At 46.8% G+C, this 16437-nt stretch overlaps 1 protein-coding gene across 1 annotated transcript; it reads right to left on the reverse strand.

Annotated features, from left to right (window-relative positions):
- Positions 1-6968: 6968 nt before the first annotated feature.
- LOC127030707 (perilipin-3-like) lies at positions 6969-14972 on the reverse strand. The gene is made up of 7 exons (XM_050917421.1): positions 14913-14972; positions 12995-13187; positions 11047-11126; positions 9559-9832; positions 7835-8016; positions 7451-7579; positions 6969-7343 (listed from the first exon to the last, which is right to left on the reverse strand). The coding sequence occupies exons 1-7, from the start codon at positions 14970-14972 to the stop codon at positions 6969-6971; spliced, it is 1293 nt and encodes a 430-aa protein (XP_050773378.1).
- Between the last annotated feature and the right edge of the window lie 1465 nt (positions 14973-16437).

Here is a 16437-nt window from a genome sequence, read left to right on the forward strand (position 1 = left end):
CTGGCTTTGGATATTTGAAGTTAGGAACATCAGCAGAAGTCTGACTGCATGAATTTCATAATAACTAATTGACATACATATTCAGTAGGAGTCTCAGCCCCTTTTCCTTATGTGTAATTCCTCATCCTACTAATGTTGGGGGTGCCCTTCTTCTCCCATAGGTCACCAGACCTTTTACCTCAAGCTTATCAGCATGTATTAGGCATAGTGGGCATTACTGTAATCTATGATAAAAAGTGGCACTCGGCCCATGCATTCGCAGATTTCCTTGAAACCTCCAGGCCAAGGACCACTAATGGGTCATCTTACATATTACAGGGCTCCCCAGCAAAGGATGATGTGAGTACACAGGTTCTAATGCTTGCATTCACTGTCCACTTTGCTACGTTGTAATGTTTGTGATATTGCTGATTGTGCTAATGAAATTATTGCCAATTCAAAAGGTCTTCCCTAAGTGTGTCTCTCCTGCACAGACCAGGGTCCTCACTCCCAAACTAACTGTAATACTGTGACTGATCTAGAGGCTAATGAACCCTGCCAAACCACCGAATGTTAAACTGGAAATGTTAAATAATACCCAACCAAGAATTCATGCAACAGCATCTGTCCAGCTCTCGGTCAGGTGTTTGCATCATAAGACTATCATCACAACAGACACTAATTGACAGTCTCAATGGAGAGGCCAAGTTTTGATAGGCCACAGCAGCCCAAACTGTTCTCTCATTCTTTGAGATGATTGCTCCAGGTGAGGAAGTAAAATTAGAGATGAGCTGAAGAGAAAGTATTTGGATCTGGAGTAGGTTTATCTTAGCTTTGTGTTGGAAGCTGAGCTAAGGTTCAGGTTTCATGGTGCTGTTCTTGCTTGATTCCAGTAGGGGAATAAACCACTTCTGGGTTTGATCCATATCTGTCCAGGAAGCAGATAATCCTAAAGTATGAAGGGACCCTGAGCCAGAAAGCCAGATCACAAGCATGAGCAGAATCTAGGCTGGGAATCAGAAAAGTCCTTTTAAAAACACAAACATCATTGACTATCAGCAAATGTGGCAAGAAAATGATGAACCCCGCTATGCAAACTGATTTGTTTACCTGTGACCTCCAGGTTTGATTGTTTCGGTTCATTAAGTATAGCTAGAAATGAGGCCAAACACTCTGAAAAGGCTCCAGCTGATACAAAAGTGCATCAGCCAATATGCTGAGCAACGCAGGTCATCTTGACCACATTGAGTCGGTGTTCTTGTAGCTTCCCATGGCATGCAGACAGGGCCGGCTTTAGGAAGTGCGGGGCCCAATTCGAACATTTTGGGCAGGGCCCTGGCAGGGATGACTTAAAAAGAAAAAAGTGTAAAAAAAAGCTTTCCACTTCTTCCATGTATTATTTACTTTCCATAACTATATAAATAATAAAATTGTATATTATGTACATTGCATCATATATGCTGTTGATTGGTTATTAATGACTGCCGTTTCACATGTGTGGGTCCCCGCCCCTCCCTGGGGGCATGCACATGTGTGGGTTCCTGCTGCTTCCTGCCCCCCTCATTGAAGCAGGTGTGCAGGTTACTGGCCTGGGAACTGCAGGGCAGCAGTGGACATGGGGCTGGTTCGAGGCAGGGCAGGGGCTGACTGGAGGTAGGGTCTGGCTGCAGGCAGGGCAAGGGGTGCGGGGCTGGCTGGAGACAGGTTAGTGTGAGGCGGGCTGGCTTCAGGCAGGGTCACAGAGGGGTGCAGCAGGGGTTGGCAGGGCTGGAGACAGGAGTATGGGACTGGCTGGCTTCAGGCAGGGGGGTGCAGCAGGGGTTGGCTGGAGACAGGGCAGGGCGGGCAGTGCAGGGCTGGTGTGGGCAGGGGTTGGCTGGAGACAGGGCAGGGGGTTTGGTAGGGGCTGGCTGTGGGCAAGGGGTGCAGAGCTGGCTGCAGGCAGCGGGGCTGGTGCAGGCAGGGCAGGAGGTGCAGCAGAGGCAGCTGGAGCCCTGGCCCTTTAAAAAGCCCCTAAGCCTCCCGCTGTCCCAGGGCTCTGGGGGCTATTTAAAGGGCCTGGGATTCCCCTGCTTCTACCCTGCCCTGGACCTTTTAAATAGCTGTGGGAGCCCTGGGGAATGCATGGGGGTGGCAGGGCTCCGGCAGCTATTTAAAGGACCGGGGTGGCAGAGGCAGCTGGATCCCTGGCCCTTTAAATAGCCCCCAGAGCCCCCTGCTACCCCAGGGCTCTGGGGGCTATTTAAAGGGCCCGGAGCTCCAGCCGGGGGCATGAGGCTTGTCGCTCTCCGGCCAGAGCTCCAGCTGGGAGAGCCGGGCTGTGGGGCAGACGCGCTCCCGCTGGCACTTTGGTCAGGGGAGCAGGGCCATGGAAGACCTAGGAGAAGACTGCAGCCAGGGTAAGTAAAAAAAATTTAAAAGGGGCCTAAAGCCGGCCCTGCATGCAGAGCCCTGTTCAGATCCTCTTACCTAAATAATTAAAGGGCTCCACAGGGCTGGAACTAGCTACCAGACAGATGCCATTGCCTTTGCAGCCACAACTTTCTGCAACAGCTTTTATTCTGCTAGAATCACAAAACAGACAACCAACAGGTGAGGCTTGTGCATGGATGATCCAGAACCTTCACAGGAGATTGTAAACTGAGCTCAAACTTATCCCCCCTCCCCAGAGATAAGAACCACCTCACTGGATTCAGAACCAAATTAATTTCTTTGAATCAGTTTCCCCACAATGAGTTTGAGGTGCACACACAAATAGTCACACAACCCCACCCTTTCTCCCAGGATCTTATAAACTACACTATTTCCCCTACAACCTGGGAGGCAAGACAAAAAGAGATTGGTATTCTCTTTTAAAATAGTTGGGATGTTTTAGATATTATAGCAATGAAGGCTGATATTACGATGCGGAGGGCTCTATAAGTATCACAGAGAGGGATAGCTGAATGGAGATCAATGGATTTGTGTTCCACCTGACAAAGTCTGTCCTGGTATAAACACCCTTCTCAGAACCCTTTATTTGAAGTAGTTGTCCAAGGGGCGGGAAAGAATTCCATCCCTTCAGCCCTTTTCATAAGTGGCTGAAGCTCAAAGTTGTCATCTTTGGTCACTGGTAAAACTATTCTGCTTAATTCTTCACTGCTTCTGGGGCTGGTAGAATGCAATAGCACACAGCTCCTGTTTAGGCACAAGATTTAGCATGGTTATGGAGATGGATCTCAGTGCTAGAGTCAAAGCTGATCACAGGAGTTAAGCAAGACATCTAAATTGCCAACTAGCCAATTTTATGGTTTTTCAGGGAAGATTCAGGGTAATTGTGGATTTTATTTTGCATTTTTTGGTGGTGTAACTTCAATGAGCTGGTAAAAACATACATTTTAAAGAGCAGGGCAAGTGATGGGACTGGCTGGAAAAGTGAATGATGGTGGCAGGCTTAGTCCAAGACTAGGAAGCACCTCAGTCCTGAGGTGGGAAAGTTCTTGCTCTTTTAATCAAGATCCTTCATACATCTCTGCCAGTGAACCACATTCCCAAAGTGCTGCACCCCTTACCCCCTGTTAGACTCAAAATAGCCAGTTGTACCAGCTTCTGTAGTTTATCAGCATTTCCTGTGACTGATCCCTCACTTCCTGTGAATGTAGAGTCTCAGGGCCCAGCTCAGCATGGCTCATATAGATAACAGTATTTTTCCCAGTAGTATTTGGGTAGTTTTCTGTTAAAAATACTGATCTTGCATACTCTGCTTTTCACCATAGGTCTCACAGTGCTTTACAAAGGTTAGTATCACTGTCCCCATTGTATGAATGGGGGAAACGGAGGCATGAGGCAGTAACTGGACTGTGCCAAGATCACCCAGCAGGAGAGTGAGAGAGAGTTGGGAATAGAACCCGGGCTGTGAGAGTTAGAGCACTGAACTGTATCTGCTAAGTCATTGTCTTTACAAAAGAAAACTTTAAGAAACCCTTTCAATCAGTATTGAAAATTTGATCACTACAGCAGGAGCTAAAGTCACTGCTGGTGTAAGGAGGTCAACTCCAGATTTTACTGAAATTGTGCTCCTTTAAAAGAGCAGTGAACTTAACTCCTCAGGTTCCTAACACCTTCAGAGGTCAGTGCAGTGAGTAAGCAGCATCTCGTTACCTAACACCTCTCACTGTTTAATAGGAATCCCCAAGGACAATATCACTATGTTAAGTAAATGGCTGGTTGCAGCCTTTCCTAGATTATTTGGGCTGGGAGCTGGAGCAGGCTTTTATGATGATGCTTTATATTGCTGGAAAGGCAGCCTTCCCTAAAACTGAATTAGAGACTCAGACAACCTTTGTCCCTGACAACAATCTGAGCCCTTGCTTGCTGTAGCCAGACATCTGCTTCCATAAGTGACAGACACTCAGCAGATTGTCAGAGCTGACTAAAGTAAAAACTATGTACAAAAAAAATCAACTGAAGAATTTTAGCTGAGAAAAATAAGAATGCAGTTGTTTGTCTAGAACTTTGAGACACTAGCTGCCAACTTGCTAATAAACCTACACTGACATCCTGTTCCTACTTCCTCTCTGAACTGGAGGCAGGGATACACAGAATGCTGCTACAGCACTTGAATCATGCCATCTCCCTGTCAGCAAGGAAGCTGCAGGCCTCCCCTTGCAGAGCTTGTTGTGTCTCTCCCTGGCTCACAGACAGATCAGTTCTGACACACTTTCCTTCCTGCCAGGAGAACTCACCCTGGCTCCAGAGCCAACACAAAAACCTGTTCTGACAGCACACCTGGGGGTTGGTATGTTCAGCGTTTCATCTCATGCAAGAGCAACATAGTAGGAACACTTACTCCAGGCCTCTTGAGAAGTGCCTCAAAGGTTTTTAATTAAGGGAACTGGTCAATTAAAAACTGAGCTGGTAACTTTGGCTGAAGGCAGTTTGGCCAAAACTGCTGTGGCTGGGACAAACCCTGATTCAACTGCGTTAACCTAGAACTCCATGTCTATCAGTTGGAAGAGAGGTTAATCACAGCTGGGCCCCAGATCAGAAGAGAAAAAAAAAGGCCACCCACAGACACCACATCCCGTTCCCTTAAACAGATCTAGATCATCGTGGGTTTGAAAAACTCTGCTGTGCAGTCTGAACAATGCTCAAACTCTGCTAGTCTAGCCAATGCTGTGATCTTGACATACCAAGACCCAGTGACATAAGTCCCCAGCATCCCTGGAAATACGCTCAGGTATATGAGCATCAGTCCAAATCCTTTGCTCAGGCAATATTAAACCAGGCCAGACTCGGCTGTGTTGAGTTCAGCTTAGGTACAAGTGTGGTGAGCCTGGTGTAAGAACCTAAATAGACCAGAACACAAGACTTTGAACTGAGGATTGCAGGAGGAGAAGGAGCCTGTGATACTTAAGCCACGCCTTTCAGTACAGACTGTGTCCAACACTCCTCAAGCTGCCCTACTCCTCCAGGAACATTTTGCTTGAATATTTCACTCACATAATTAAAAGCTTTCAACTTTTACCAACAAGTGATTTAAAAAAATATGAAAAAAATCAAGTGAACAAGATTTGAGGGGCAGAAGGCAACTTTACAAGGGGTACTGAGTTGCCTGTAAATTGGACACCAAGGATTCTTCTGGCTTTTGAAAGCTACCTGCAGCAGCTGAAGCTTAGAGGCTGGATACTGATCCTTGCCTTTCCTGTGAGCATTATGCTATATTGGAATTCCCCCAAGAAATTAAGGAGCCCCAGCTGCAAGAGTCAGACAGACAGGAAATCTAGGAATCTGACTCGTCTCTGCTATGGGACAGTGGTTGTGTGACCTGCAGAAAAGTAGTTCTATAGAGAAAGGATAAAAGACTAAATTAAGGTTGCTAAACAGCCGCCTTTGTCTGTTGTGTTCTCATCTCAATTAAGAAGCTTCTGATGCCAGGATTCAGAAGTAGGGGGAAGGAATGGAGAGAAAAGAGGAAATAAAGCACACCCTTGCCCCCAAAATGCATCCAGGTTTTCTGCTTTCAGTTTCTAAAGATCAGCTAGCATGAGACCCATGAGTTGTGCAGGTCAGTTAGCAAGATTGCCACTAAAACTTGCACTACATAGGATGCTGGAAACCATGATCCATCCTTGAGAAAGCTTCAGCTTCATGGTTCCTTGCATGAAAGCAGAGTGGGTTGTAAGTCAAAACTAATCATACAGGATTCAGACAGAATGAGCACATACGTCTCCAGAGATTACCTCAAATGGCTTTTCTGTAAGCCAGAGACTAGTATCTCAGGACCTGGCACAGGTAGAAGGAAGCTCTGCAGGTCTCAGCATAAGCACCCTGTACAGTCCTAAAAGTGCTGGAGGTTTTAGAGTATAGGCTTTTAAAGCTGCCATTGGTACAGAACTAACTATCGCCTGAATCATAATTTTGTTATTGTGTAGTATGTGCAGAGAATATACCCCACCCTAAAAAAAACCAGACATACATGTTGGTTGTTTTCCCCTTCCCCTCTATCTGAAGCTGCTGGGGCCAGGAATGTAGGAGTAGTTAGGCAAGATGGTTTAATGGGGAGAGCCCAGCTCAGAGGGCACAAGATGTAGTTTCAATTAAATGCTCAACCATAGAGAGAAGTGAATTAGAGACAATAGTCAAAGACTGATAGTGTTTAAACACAATGCTTTATTTTTTGTTAGAGATTCTGCACCATACATGGTCTCTAGGGGGATTAGAGGAAGCTATTTAGTGTAAAGCCTATTTACTTTTTAACAGGCTTGAAGGTCTATTGCTATAAGACTGTTCTTGGGTCTAAGGTATTCCTGGGAAAAGAGCCATTGGCTAATAGTTTAATTACTTTGTTAGCTTCTCAAGGCATTCACCTGCAATGAGTCAACTGGGTTCAAGGTGTTATATTAGTGCTGGCCAGATAAGTTAGTCCCCACTCCTCCCACAAAAGCTCTACCCCTTTATACATTAGGCACTTTCCAAAGACCTTGCTAGGTACAGCTATAATATGGTCCCTAATCTGCCTTCTTCTGAGTCACCTCCTCTGTCTCAGGCTCCTCCTGTGGTGTTACATAGGCTCTGCCAGATGGGGTGAAGGGTCCCACCAGCCAAGAGAAAGGAGTGTTGTGCTCTACATACTCCAGCAGCTCATCTATGTACTCCTGGGCTTTGGTTATCTTCTCCTGGCTCTGAGTGATGCTTGGTAGGTCCTGGAAGGACTTGGCAGCAAAGAAGGAATTGTGGAGGTCTTCTAAGTTCTTGAGAACCTGCTGCACCTTTTCCTGTAGGCTGGAAGGGAGGCCCTGGATGCTGGCCTTCAGGGTCTGACAGGTGTCCTGCAGCTGTTGAGTGATGCTCTGAGACATGGCCAGAGTATGAGACTCCACCTGCTGTAAAGAAGCAAATTAACAGGTTTAGAAGACACATTGAAGTGAACAATGTCTGTTTTCTCTGCCCAGATGTCCCAGTTCAGAACTGCTTTCTAGTAGCCCAATACCTTTGGCTCTGTAGAGACTGCATCAGTACTTCCTTCTGGCTGCTTGCTGCTCCAGTCAAGCCGCATCTGGTGCAGCTTCTGCTGGCCATCCTGAAGCTTCTGATCAACATTCTGCCTGATAGAGTTAATCTATAAGGGGACAGAATCAGCAAGGAGCAAAGGATGAATCTCCACTACAAAGAACTTGTATATTTTATGCCTCACTAAGCCACTTAAAGATGGCAACACCAGCATAGAGAGGCTGCTGGACACAGCAGCACTGCTGGGACAATACAGCTATTCTCCTGATTGAGAATCTGAGGCCACAGAAACCAATAAGACCATTTTCCACAAAAATAGCATTAGGACAGGATACTTGAGAAAATGAGGGAACAGAGTTCCTACCAGGTCAAGGACTTCATGAAACTGTAGGAAGGTCTCCTGCATGCCCTGCTTGGCCTGTCTCACTTTGCCCAAAGAATGCTGGTAGGCACGTTGGCGGAGCTGAGCTGACAAGGAGCCCAGCCTCACAAAGTAACCCTGGACAGCAGACTCTTCAGCTCCCTCCACAGATTCAGCTAAGCTTGCTGTAAGGAATGAGAACAAGGTTAGTCACCCTTTTGGATGAAGGGCATGGGGTCAACATGAGCCACCTACTCTAGCCAAGGCCTCACATTCAATATAGAGGAATGCAAAAGATTAGAAGCAACCCAGGAAGAACAGATGTGTCAATCCAAGCATGAGTCTTCCAGTCCTTTACTCAATGAAAGTGTGTTCACCCCCACCCCCTTCCCCACTGCAGGCTTTCTGGTCTGCTCAGTCTGTCACTCTTTGGGGTTTATCTACACAGCAATTAAACACCTGCTGCTGGCCTATATCGCTTGACAATGGCTCATGGGGCTGTTTTATTATGGTGTAGACATTCAGGCTTGGGCTGGATTCTGGGACTCTCCTCATTTGCAGTCTCTGGCCTGAGCCCAAACATCTACACAGCAATTTTTAGCCTGTGTCAGCTTACCTAGGGCAACCACAGCCATGCTGTGGGTCTTATCCAATGCAGACATACTCAAGGACTTTTCCAAGTGTACATTTGCATTCTGCAATGTGTTATTTGTGCAGCAATAAGAATTCAGATTTAGGCATCCAGAACAGAGGTCTGAATTACCCTCCCACTTGTCACCTCATTTGTCTGTTCTTAACTCAATATGCACACCAGATTCCTGTGAGATGAAGACTTTTAGCAAGTTTCCCTAGGTAGTTCTCCTAGTTGTGTCCAGTCACTTAGCTATTTGTACATGCAGCTAGAGAAAATAGCAGTGACATCTTGAGTATTCTGTAGCTTTCAGCTTCACCCAGTGGGAACAAAACAATGGTACCTTTACTACTGTCATTAGACAACTATTGTTGGTAACTATAGTGAAGAATCAGTCCCTTACTTTTAGACACCAGGAGACCTTTTGGGTCTAGAAAGCCATATTATCCTTGAAGTTGTTTCGCTTCACTCCAGGGCTTCTACCTAGAACTTTCTCCATCCCTCCAACATTGCTTCCTGCTACAGATTTAGCGTTGAAGGTATGCACTTGCTCTATTTAAACCTTCTTCCTGAAGAGACTTGAGGGTGCTCAGAGTCCCCAAGAATATGACCCTTTGGCCTTGTTCCACCTGCTATCTCCAAAAACATGCTCTTCTCCTCAGGGAGAGATCCTGAGTCATTTGTGCCAAGCCTTGGCTTTGCAAGTTGTGCCCACTTCAAAAAGTTTGGCCTCATCTCTCCAAGATTATCTTGAAACAGGTGCACCATATGGGCCTCTTTCCCTGCCCCCTGAAGATTAGGGTAGGTATCCACCCCATAGGGTGGAAGAGATCTGTGCGAGAGTGATTATGCCAGAGTCCAGGTTAAATCCCTCACTAGCCTCGTAGGACCTAGCTGTTTGACACCTAATCTGATTTAGTTAGACTGCTGGTGCAGGTAACAGAATGGCTAGGCCTTCAGCAAGCCTGCTGCATTAATACTTTAATATCACACCTTCCCATCCTCATGTTCTCACCCTTTGTAGGAAAGCTATTTAATGGAGGGAGAGACAGATGTGTACTATTTGTAGTTAAGGGTCAAGCATGCATTCTCAGACCTAGTTCCTCATCTGTGATGGGGAGGTAGTGATCCACCAGATCCTCAGATTTCTCCAGCACAGCTTCCACTCCACTTGTAGCCATTTGACCCACTGTGGAGCCCATGACTGTGCTCATGCCACTGGTCACCATTGATTTCACAGCCTCTATGCTGCCCTGAAGAGTCTCCTTGGTTACATCTACCACCTTGGTCATTCTGCTGCTCACAGCATCCACCTCTTTGGAGGACACCAGCTCTTTGGTGGACACCAGCTCTTTGGTGTCCAAGAGATCCTAGGGGAAAAAAATCAAATTGGTAAAAAACTTGTTTCCACCTATTCCAGTGCTGTACTACAGGGGCCTGACCTTGAGGAGACTGTACCAACATCTCCAGAATTTTATAGCTGGATGGGAGATGGAGTCTGGGCACCAGAATGAGTGGGAGCAAGTGTTACTAGAGATTGTGGTTGGGTTTGACAAGCACCTAAGTGACTGACTCAGTGGGATGTGAAATCAAACTGGGAGGAACTCTCATGAGCAGTCAGAACATTAGTAGATTTAACTCTTTGCTCCCCACTATATTCCCAGAGGATTTTAGTGGCAGGAATATTTATAGAAACAGCAGCTATTGAATATTTGCTCTGAGCAAATGTCACATTAAGCTTTATAGCTTCAGGCTCTGAGGATCAATTACATCATACACTTATCAGGGATAATATTCAGTCTGACCTATGCATAACCATGACAGCTTACATATTGAGTACTTCACAGGAAATGAAGCTAAGAAGTGTCCAGCAGAGACTAAGGTGGGCTTATGCCCTTTTTGGCTGCTTTAGGATGCCTAAGAGGACTGAGGAGATTCAGAAGAAAAAAAGTATTTAAAGACATTCAAGTCTTATCTGGCCTAAAAAGTTAGTGAATCACTGCAAGGGTCATGAGACCTGAAGTTGTGCAGTTGAGAGGGAGAGTTGTTTCTTTTTTAGAAGAAGTCTGTTCAACTCTGAATGTTTTGCATGACCAGCCACCTTGAAGTATTGATCTTCCCTTCCCCATCTAACAGATCTCCCAGCTAAACTAAGACCAGACTGTTTGATAAAGGTAAAAAACAAACAAAAAAAAAAACAAAAAAAAAAGTCTTGAGAAAAGCCTCAGGTCTTCATCTATCAAAACAGCAGGAGAGGGCATGAGTCTTTGCTGGCCAACTTCAAGGTAGGTAAGATAACATCCATGTTATTTCAAGTAAAATGATCAAGGATCACTTTGTGGCAAATTCAGACAGTCAGAACTAAAATTTGCTAATTAAGAATTTGTCCAGTTCCAACTAGCAGCTGAAAGGGCAGTGTGATAAGAGGCAGCCTTCTTGTGAGAAAAGCCTAGTTCTTTCTGCTTAGAATAAAGTATTTGATTGTTTGCTGAGAATTACAACTAGCCTGAAGACTCAGGGGCAGCTCTGAACTAGCTCTCTAGAACATCAACACCAGACCTTCCCACCCATGAGAGGTAATTACCTTATCTGCTGGCTCTTGGACTGGCAGCTTCTCCTCCAGTTTCTCCAGGCCCTTGCAACCACCCTCATTTGCAATTGCAACTAGAGACAAGATATGAAGCATGTAGTCTCCAGGTTTACAGAGGGTACATGCAGACATATGCTAGAAAAGTTAGTCATTTAATACATTGGAGAAGCATGCTTTTACTCATCTGACATTAGACTAGGCTGTTTGAATAAAGCTGGTCAGAGTTTTCAATGGAAGTTTCCCCTCAGGAAATGCCAGTTCAAACACAAATCAGAGTGTTTTGCAGAACAGATTGTTGAGTTAAGAAAGCCACCATGTTTTGATAAGGATGATTTACTTACAGCAAATTTTATAATCTAAAACCTGCTATAATAGTCAAAACATCAGCATGCTTCATTTAGTCTCTAATAAGGTCATTTCAATATTTCTCAGAATTTCCTGAAAAACAATTTTTCATGCAATGATGCTTCCATATTGAAGTGAAAGAATCCAGTTTCCCACAGAACAGAAATCGAGTTCCATTAGCACCCATGGCAAGTCCAAGACACTAGACATAAATGGGCAGTTAGGTCAAGAGCCTCCCAGGGCAGTATTATTTCAGGTAATATTTCCCCCTCCATACAGGGTGTTGCTCTTACCCAGCCTAATGCTGCTGTTCTGTTGTCTTTAGAGAGTGGTAGAAATCCCAATATGTAATGGGTCAATGCTTCAGATAGTCTGCAAAGAACTGCCTTTGAAGTCAATGGAAGATGTGTGGGGAGCAGCTATGAATATGGGAACCCAGAGTGGTAATGTTCTTTATGCCTTGAGCAGCTGGATAAGCTGAGGTTTTAGGAGCCATCTCCAGAGAACAGGGAGCAGTCTCCTCCTTTGCCAAGATCACCTGACACCTGAGCTGCCTAGTGATCTTGGCAGTGTATCTTTATATGCCACTAGGAGCATTTGCTGTCCTGAGAACCCTATCTGTGAGGACAAATGAACAGCTGAGGAATTATACCTTGTAACAGGGGATGCCTGAAGCCAGAGCTGCCTATGCCAGTGCAACAAAGGCTCAGAGAAAGGTTTGCTCAAGATCTGCATCTAGGACCAGATTTTTAGGAAGACTCTGCACTCAGCAGCTCATCTTATTCTCAGTGGGAGCTGCCCAGTGTTCAGCACTTTTGAAAGACAGGCCCAGATATGGATGTGAATGCACCCCCCCACCCCCACCCCTCAGCAACCACCTTTCTACACAACTGGATTCTGACCTCCCCTTCAGTCTTCCCAATATACTGCTGCAAAAAGCTATCTATGTTGCCTACTGCCCTGAACAGTGGCTTCCCCTTCCTGTCCACATCAGATTTAGTCACCTAGTATGGCACACTGAACACCATAACAACTTTCTCAGCACTGGAGGCAAAGAGCAAGTCTCCTTGCCACCTGGAGTTGCATGAATGATCTTGGGGGAGGGCGGGGGGAGAAGAGGAGAGGGTGGTCTTACTCTACAGGCTTGATACACCTAGAACCCCTCTTTCAGTCTGCTGTGGTTTTAGCCTTCTGCTCCTTTGAGGCTGACTGACAGCCAGCTTCTAAGTTCTGTAGAGACACCTTCCCAGAGCAAACTGGAAGCATGCATGTTTTGAACTAAGATGATGGGCAAGTGATGTTCATCACTGCTTTTCACAGCATCCCCTCTTTAGTGTGGGCATTGTCTATTTCAGATATGATCTGTTCGGAGCAGGGACCAGTTCAAGCCTTTCAGAAGCTGCTAGCGCAACAGTTATTACAGTGTTATTGCTCACTTGTAAAGCAACTCCCCCCAAATAGCACTGAAGTCCAGAACTGGAGCTATGAGGTGCTTCCCTCCTCCCACAGACAAGCTACCCATCAAACACCAAGCACCCGCTTGCTTTCCCAATGCCATAGGAAAGGGAAGGCCATTGCCAGCCCATGGCTTACTCACTTTGAGGCTCCAGATCAGTTAGAACCAGCTGTGCACTAGTGACAGCTTCACCAGCCATGGCAGTGACTTTCTCTGCTGCCTCACACACAGATTTAATTGATGGCTGGGTTTCTTTGGCAGAAGTCAGGGTAGACAACACCATGTCATAAGTAGACTTGAACAAGGGCAGACCAGCCACTTGACTTGCTGTGGTCTAATAAGGCAGAAGAACAGTCATGTAAATGAAGTGACAGTTCATACTAGAATCAGTCCTCTTTTATAACCCTCACTACGTAACAATTTTGTTGCCACAGATCTCCTGCCTTAAAACTGTTCTTCCAGCAGGGCCGCCCAGAGGATTCAGGGGGCCTGGAGTCTTCAGCCAAAGACCCAGCACTTCAGCAGCAGGTCCCGGAGCGGAAGGACCCCCTGCCGCCAAATTGCGGCCAAAGACCTGGAGTGAAAGAGGCTCCAGGGGCCTGGGCCCTGTGAGAGTTTTCCAGTGCCCTGAGAGCAAGTGAAGGACCCTGCTCCAGGGGCCCAGGTCCTGGGGCAAATTGCCCCACTTGCCCCCTCCCCTCCAGCAGCCCTGTCTTCCAGTAGAAGTTAAGCAACTCTCCAGGTATTCCCCCCTACCAAATCAGATTTTTAAATACATACCACATAAGTTCCTGCCTTAAGCAAGTTCCCCTTCCTCCCTCTAGTTTTGAGGCACAGAGGGGTGTTGTAAACCGCAGTGCTAGAAACTCAAATGTACACATCATTTGCCCTTCAGCAGTTTGACAGGTCAGCCCTGGACCTCCCTCTTTAGCAGGGAGTTCAGGGTAGCTCCGAAAACTAGTATCTGGGCTTTATGTACACCCCAACATAAGCTTTCATGACATGCTTCAATCAGGGCAGGGACAGCTCACAGGAGTTGTCTAGATCAGGGAGTGGCAACCTTTGGCATGCAGACCACCACGGTAAGTCCCCTGGCAGGCTGGCCAGTTTGTTTACCTGCCACATCTGCAGGTTTGGCTGATTGCAACTCCCATTGGCTGTTGTTCACCACTCCAGGTAACGGGGACTGTGGGAAGCCACAGCCAGCACATCCCTCAGCCCCCATTGGCCTGCAACAGCAAATGTCAGTCGGCCAAACCTGCAGACACAGCAGGTAAACAAGCCAGCCTGGCCCGCCAGCTTACCCTGGTAGGCTGCATGTCAGTGGTTGCTGATCCCTGGTCTAGATGTTCACCTAGAGTGGCCTGAATTTGTCAGGCATGTCATTGACAGATTACACCACAGCATACTCCAGGAGCCTGTCCTAGAGGATGGCCAGGAGACTAGTTCCCAAGCTGGGGAAGAGAAGGCAAGTGGCATGGGAAAGTCAAGCATGGTGGCAGATTTAGAGCCAATTAGTAAGAACTAGCTCTCTGATGGCTAGCAAGCCAGGAAGTCTCAGTGAGGCTTGTCATTTTACCTAGGGCAGGCAATGGCTGAGATTGAGCCAAAAAGCTTTTTAATAGGCTCTCCACAAGCCACTTGCATGTAGCACAAAAGCAAAAAAAGTTATAGCACCCATCACTTTGGTAAAGATATCAGAGGGAATTTAGATTAATAAGGGCACTTGCCAGTTTTGGCTCAAAGAGCCAGCCTATTCTCCACTCAGCCACCAGCATAACGCTGCTGCACTTAAGTGGAACTCCCTGGGTCTGATTCTCCACTGAAGAGGTATAAGCTAGTGTGTGTTCACTGTGGTAAGTGGAGAGCACCAGTGGTAACAGACCATTCCCACTCAAGAACATTAGGTGCTGGTTCAGGACTAAGAGGAAAAAGGCCCCTGTGTCACTGCAACAGAGGCACTACAACTGCATGCCTAGACACTGGTGAAGGACTAAGCTGCCTCTGTTGGTTGGTAGCAGCACAGATCAGGATCTTACACATGCTGTGGAGCAGTTACCTGCTGCTCCTTGCTGTCTGGGGCAGGGGCAGGAGCAGTTGTTTGGTTCTCGTCAGACATCTTCTAGTTAGATGCAACTGAAAGGCAAGAATCAAGCAGTTCAGTCAGGACTTGTAGAAGTTATAGCCTCCAACAGAGCAAGTACAACTCAAGAACTGCAACATGCATTGAAGGCAATAGGGTGCTGCTACAAAGGGAGTCTGCAAGACAGCCCCACTGTGAGAGCAGAGGAGTAATCCAGGCACTCAGAGGGACGGCAGCCAAGCAGTGCTAGAGTCTGCAACCTGCTCAGGATCACTGGGCCAAGTAGCTTTCGTTCAGACTGTTTTCTAGTCTATACTCAAGGTCTCCCATCAGAGATTACAGCCACCATCTCCAATCAAGCCTCATGCTTTCGGAGCAGAAGTACAACTGCATCTTCATTCCCCCTCCTCCTTCAAAAAAAAAAAAAAAAAAGCCCAAAAATGTTCCAGAGGCACCAAGATCCAGCTTTGTTCAGCAAAGTTCTCCTTCATCCCAAAGTCTCAGATTTCCCTTGAGACCTGGGAAGCTGGCCCAGCTCTGGGGAAAGCAAAGCCCAGCCAGGCCTACTCACATTGCAGGCAGGATCTCACTACTGCAGCTCACCAGGCTTTACAGGGCCCAGCTCATGCACCACTGACCCCCCTGCCCCAGGGTCTGCTGCTCTTGGTGATGGTCTCCCCTTCACTGGCATTTTAATCCTTCCCCTCACACTCCTGATCCCATCTGCCCTTACGGGATCTAGCTGGCACAAGCTGACTGGCAGCTCAAGGCTCCTGGCACCCTGTGCTGGGGTTGGAGGCCTGGTGCGATGTGATCACCACAGCACGTCTCCACTGACAGTCACCCCCTGCTGGCGCCCACAGCAAGTCACAGCTTGTTCCCCAGGATGCAGGCCTCAGCTATTTCCTTAGAGCCCCACTCCAAAAAGTGTTACCTTGTGATCAACAAGCACATCTACCCCTCAGGCAAAGCCATGTGAGCTGGGGGGGGGGGGGTGGGTGGAGAGAGAAGAGGGAAATAGTTACACAGCTGCCCCTCCCCACATTTGTTCCATGAAAGCCATGGCTAGAGCTTAGCAAGCCTGTGGCAAGCTCACCCCCAATGCCCATTTCTGCAGGGGGTCCCAGAGTCTGGGCAGCTTAAGAAAATCTCAAAGTCTTATTTTTAAAATAAGAATCAGTCCCCTTGTGTCATCACAAGGGCTCAGGTTTTGTTTACATGGCATATTTCCTCCTCTCACCACAAGTTTGACTTTCAGTACAATGCTTCATTAGCCAAAAATGAACCTAGAAAGGGGGCATTAGTGACAAAGCTAGATGTTTCGGTAAGTGGTGAGGTAGGATCTCCAGCCTGTTGCTATTGGAAAAATAATTTCCATGATATTCACAAGGGTAATAGAACTCTGAATACTGATAACTAGACACCCAATTGACAGCAGCACACCAATTACACTTGTTTTTGGATGTCCACAGATGTCAATAGTTCAGAGGGTTTTCATCAC

This window comes from Gopherus flavomarginatus, chromosome 11 (assembly GCF_025201925.1).
Source record: "Gopherus flavomarginatus isolate rGopFla2 chromosome 11, rGopFla2.mat.asm, whole genome shotgun sequence".
Taxonomy (NCBI): domain Eukaryota; kingdom Metazoa; phylum Chordata; order Testudines; family Testudinidae; genus Gopherus; species Gopherus flavomarginatus.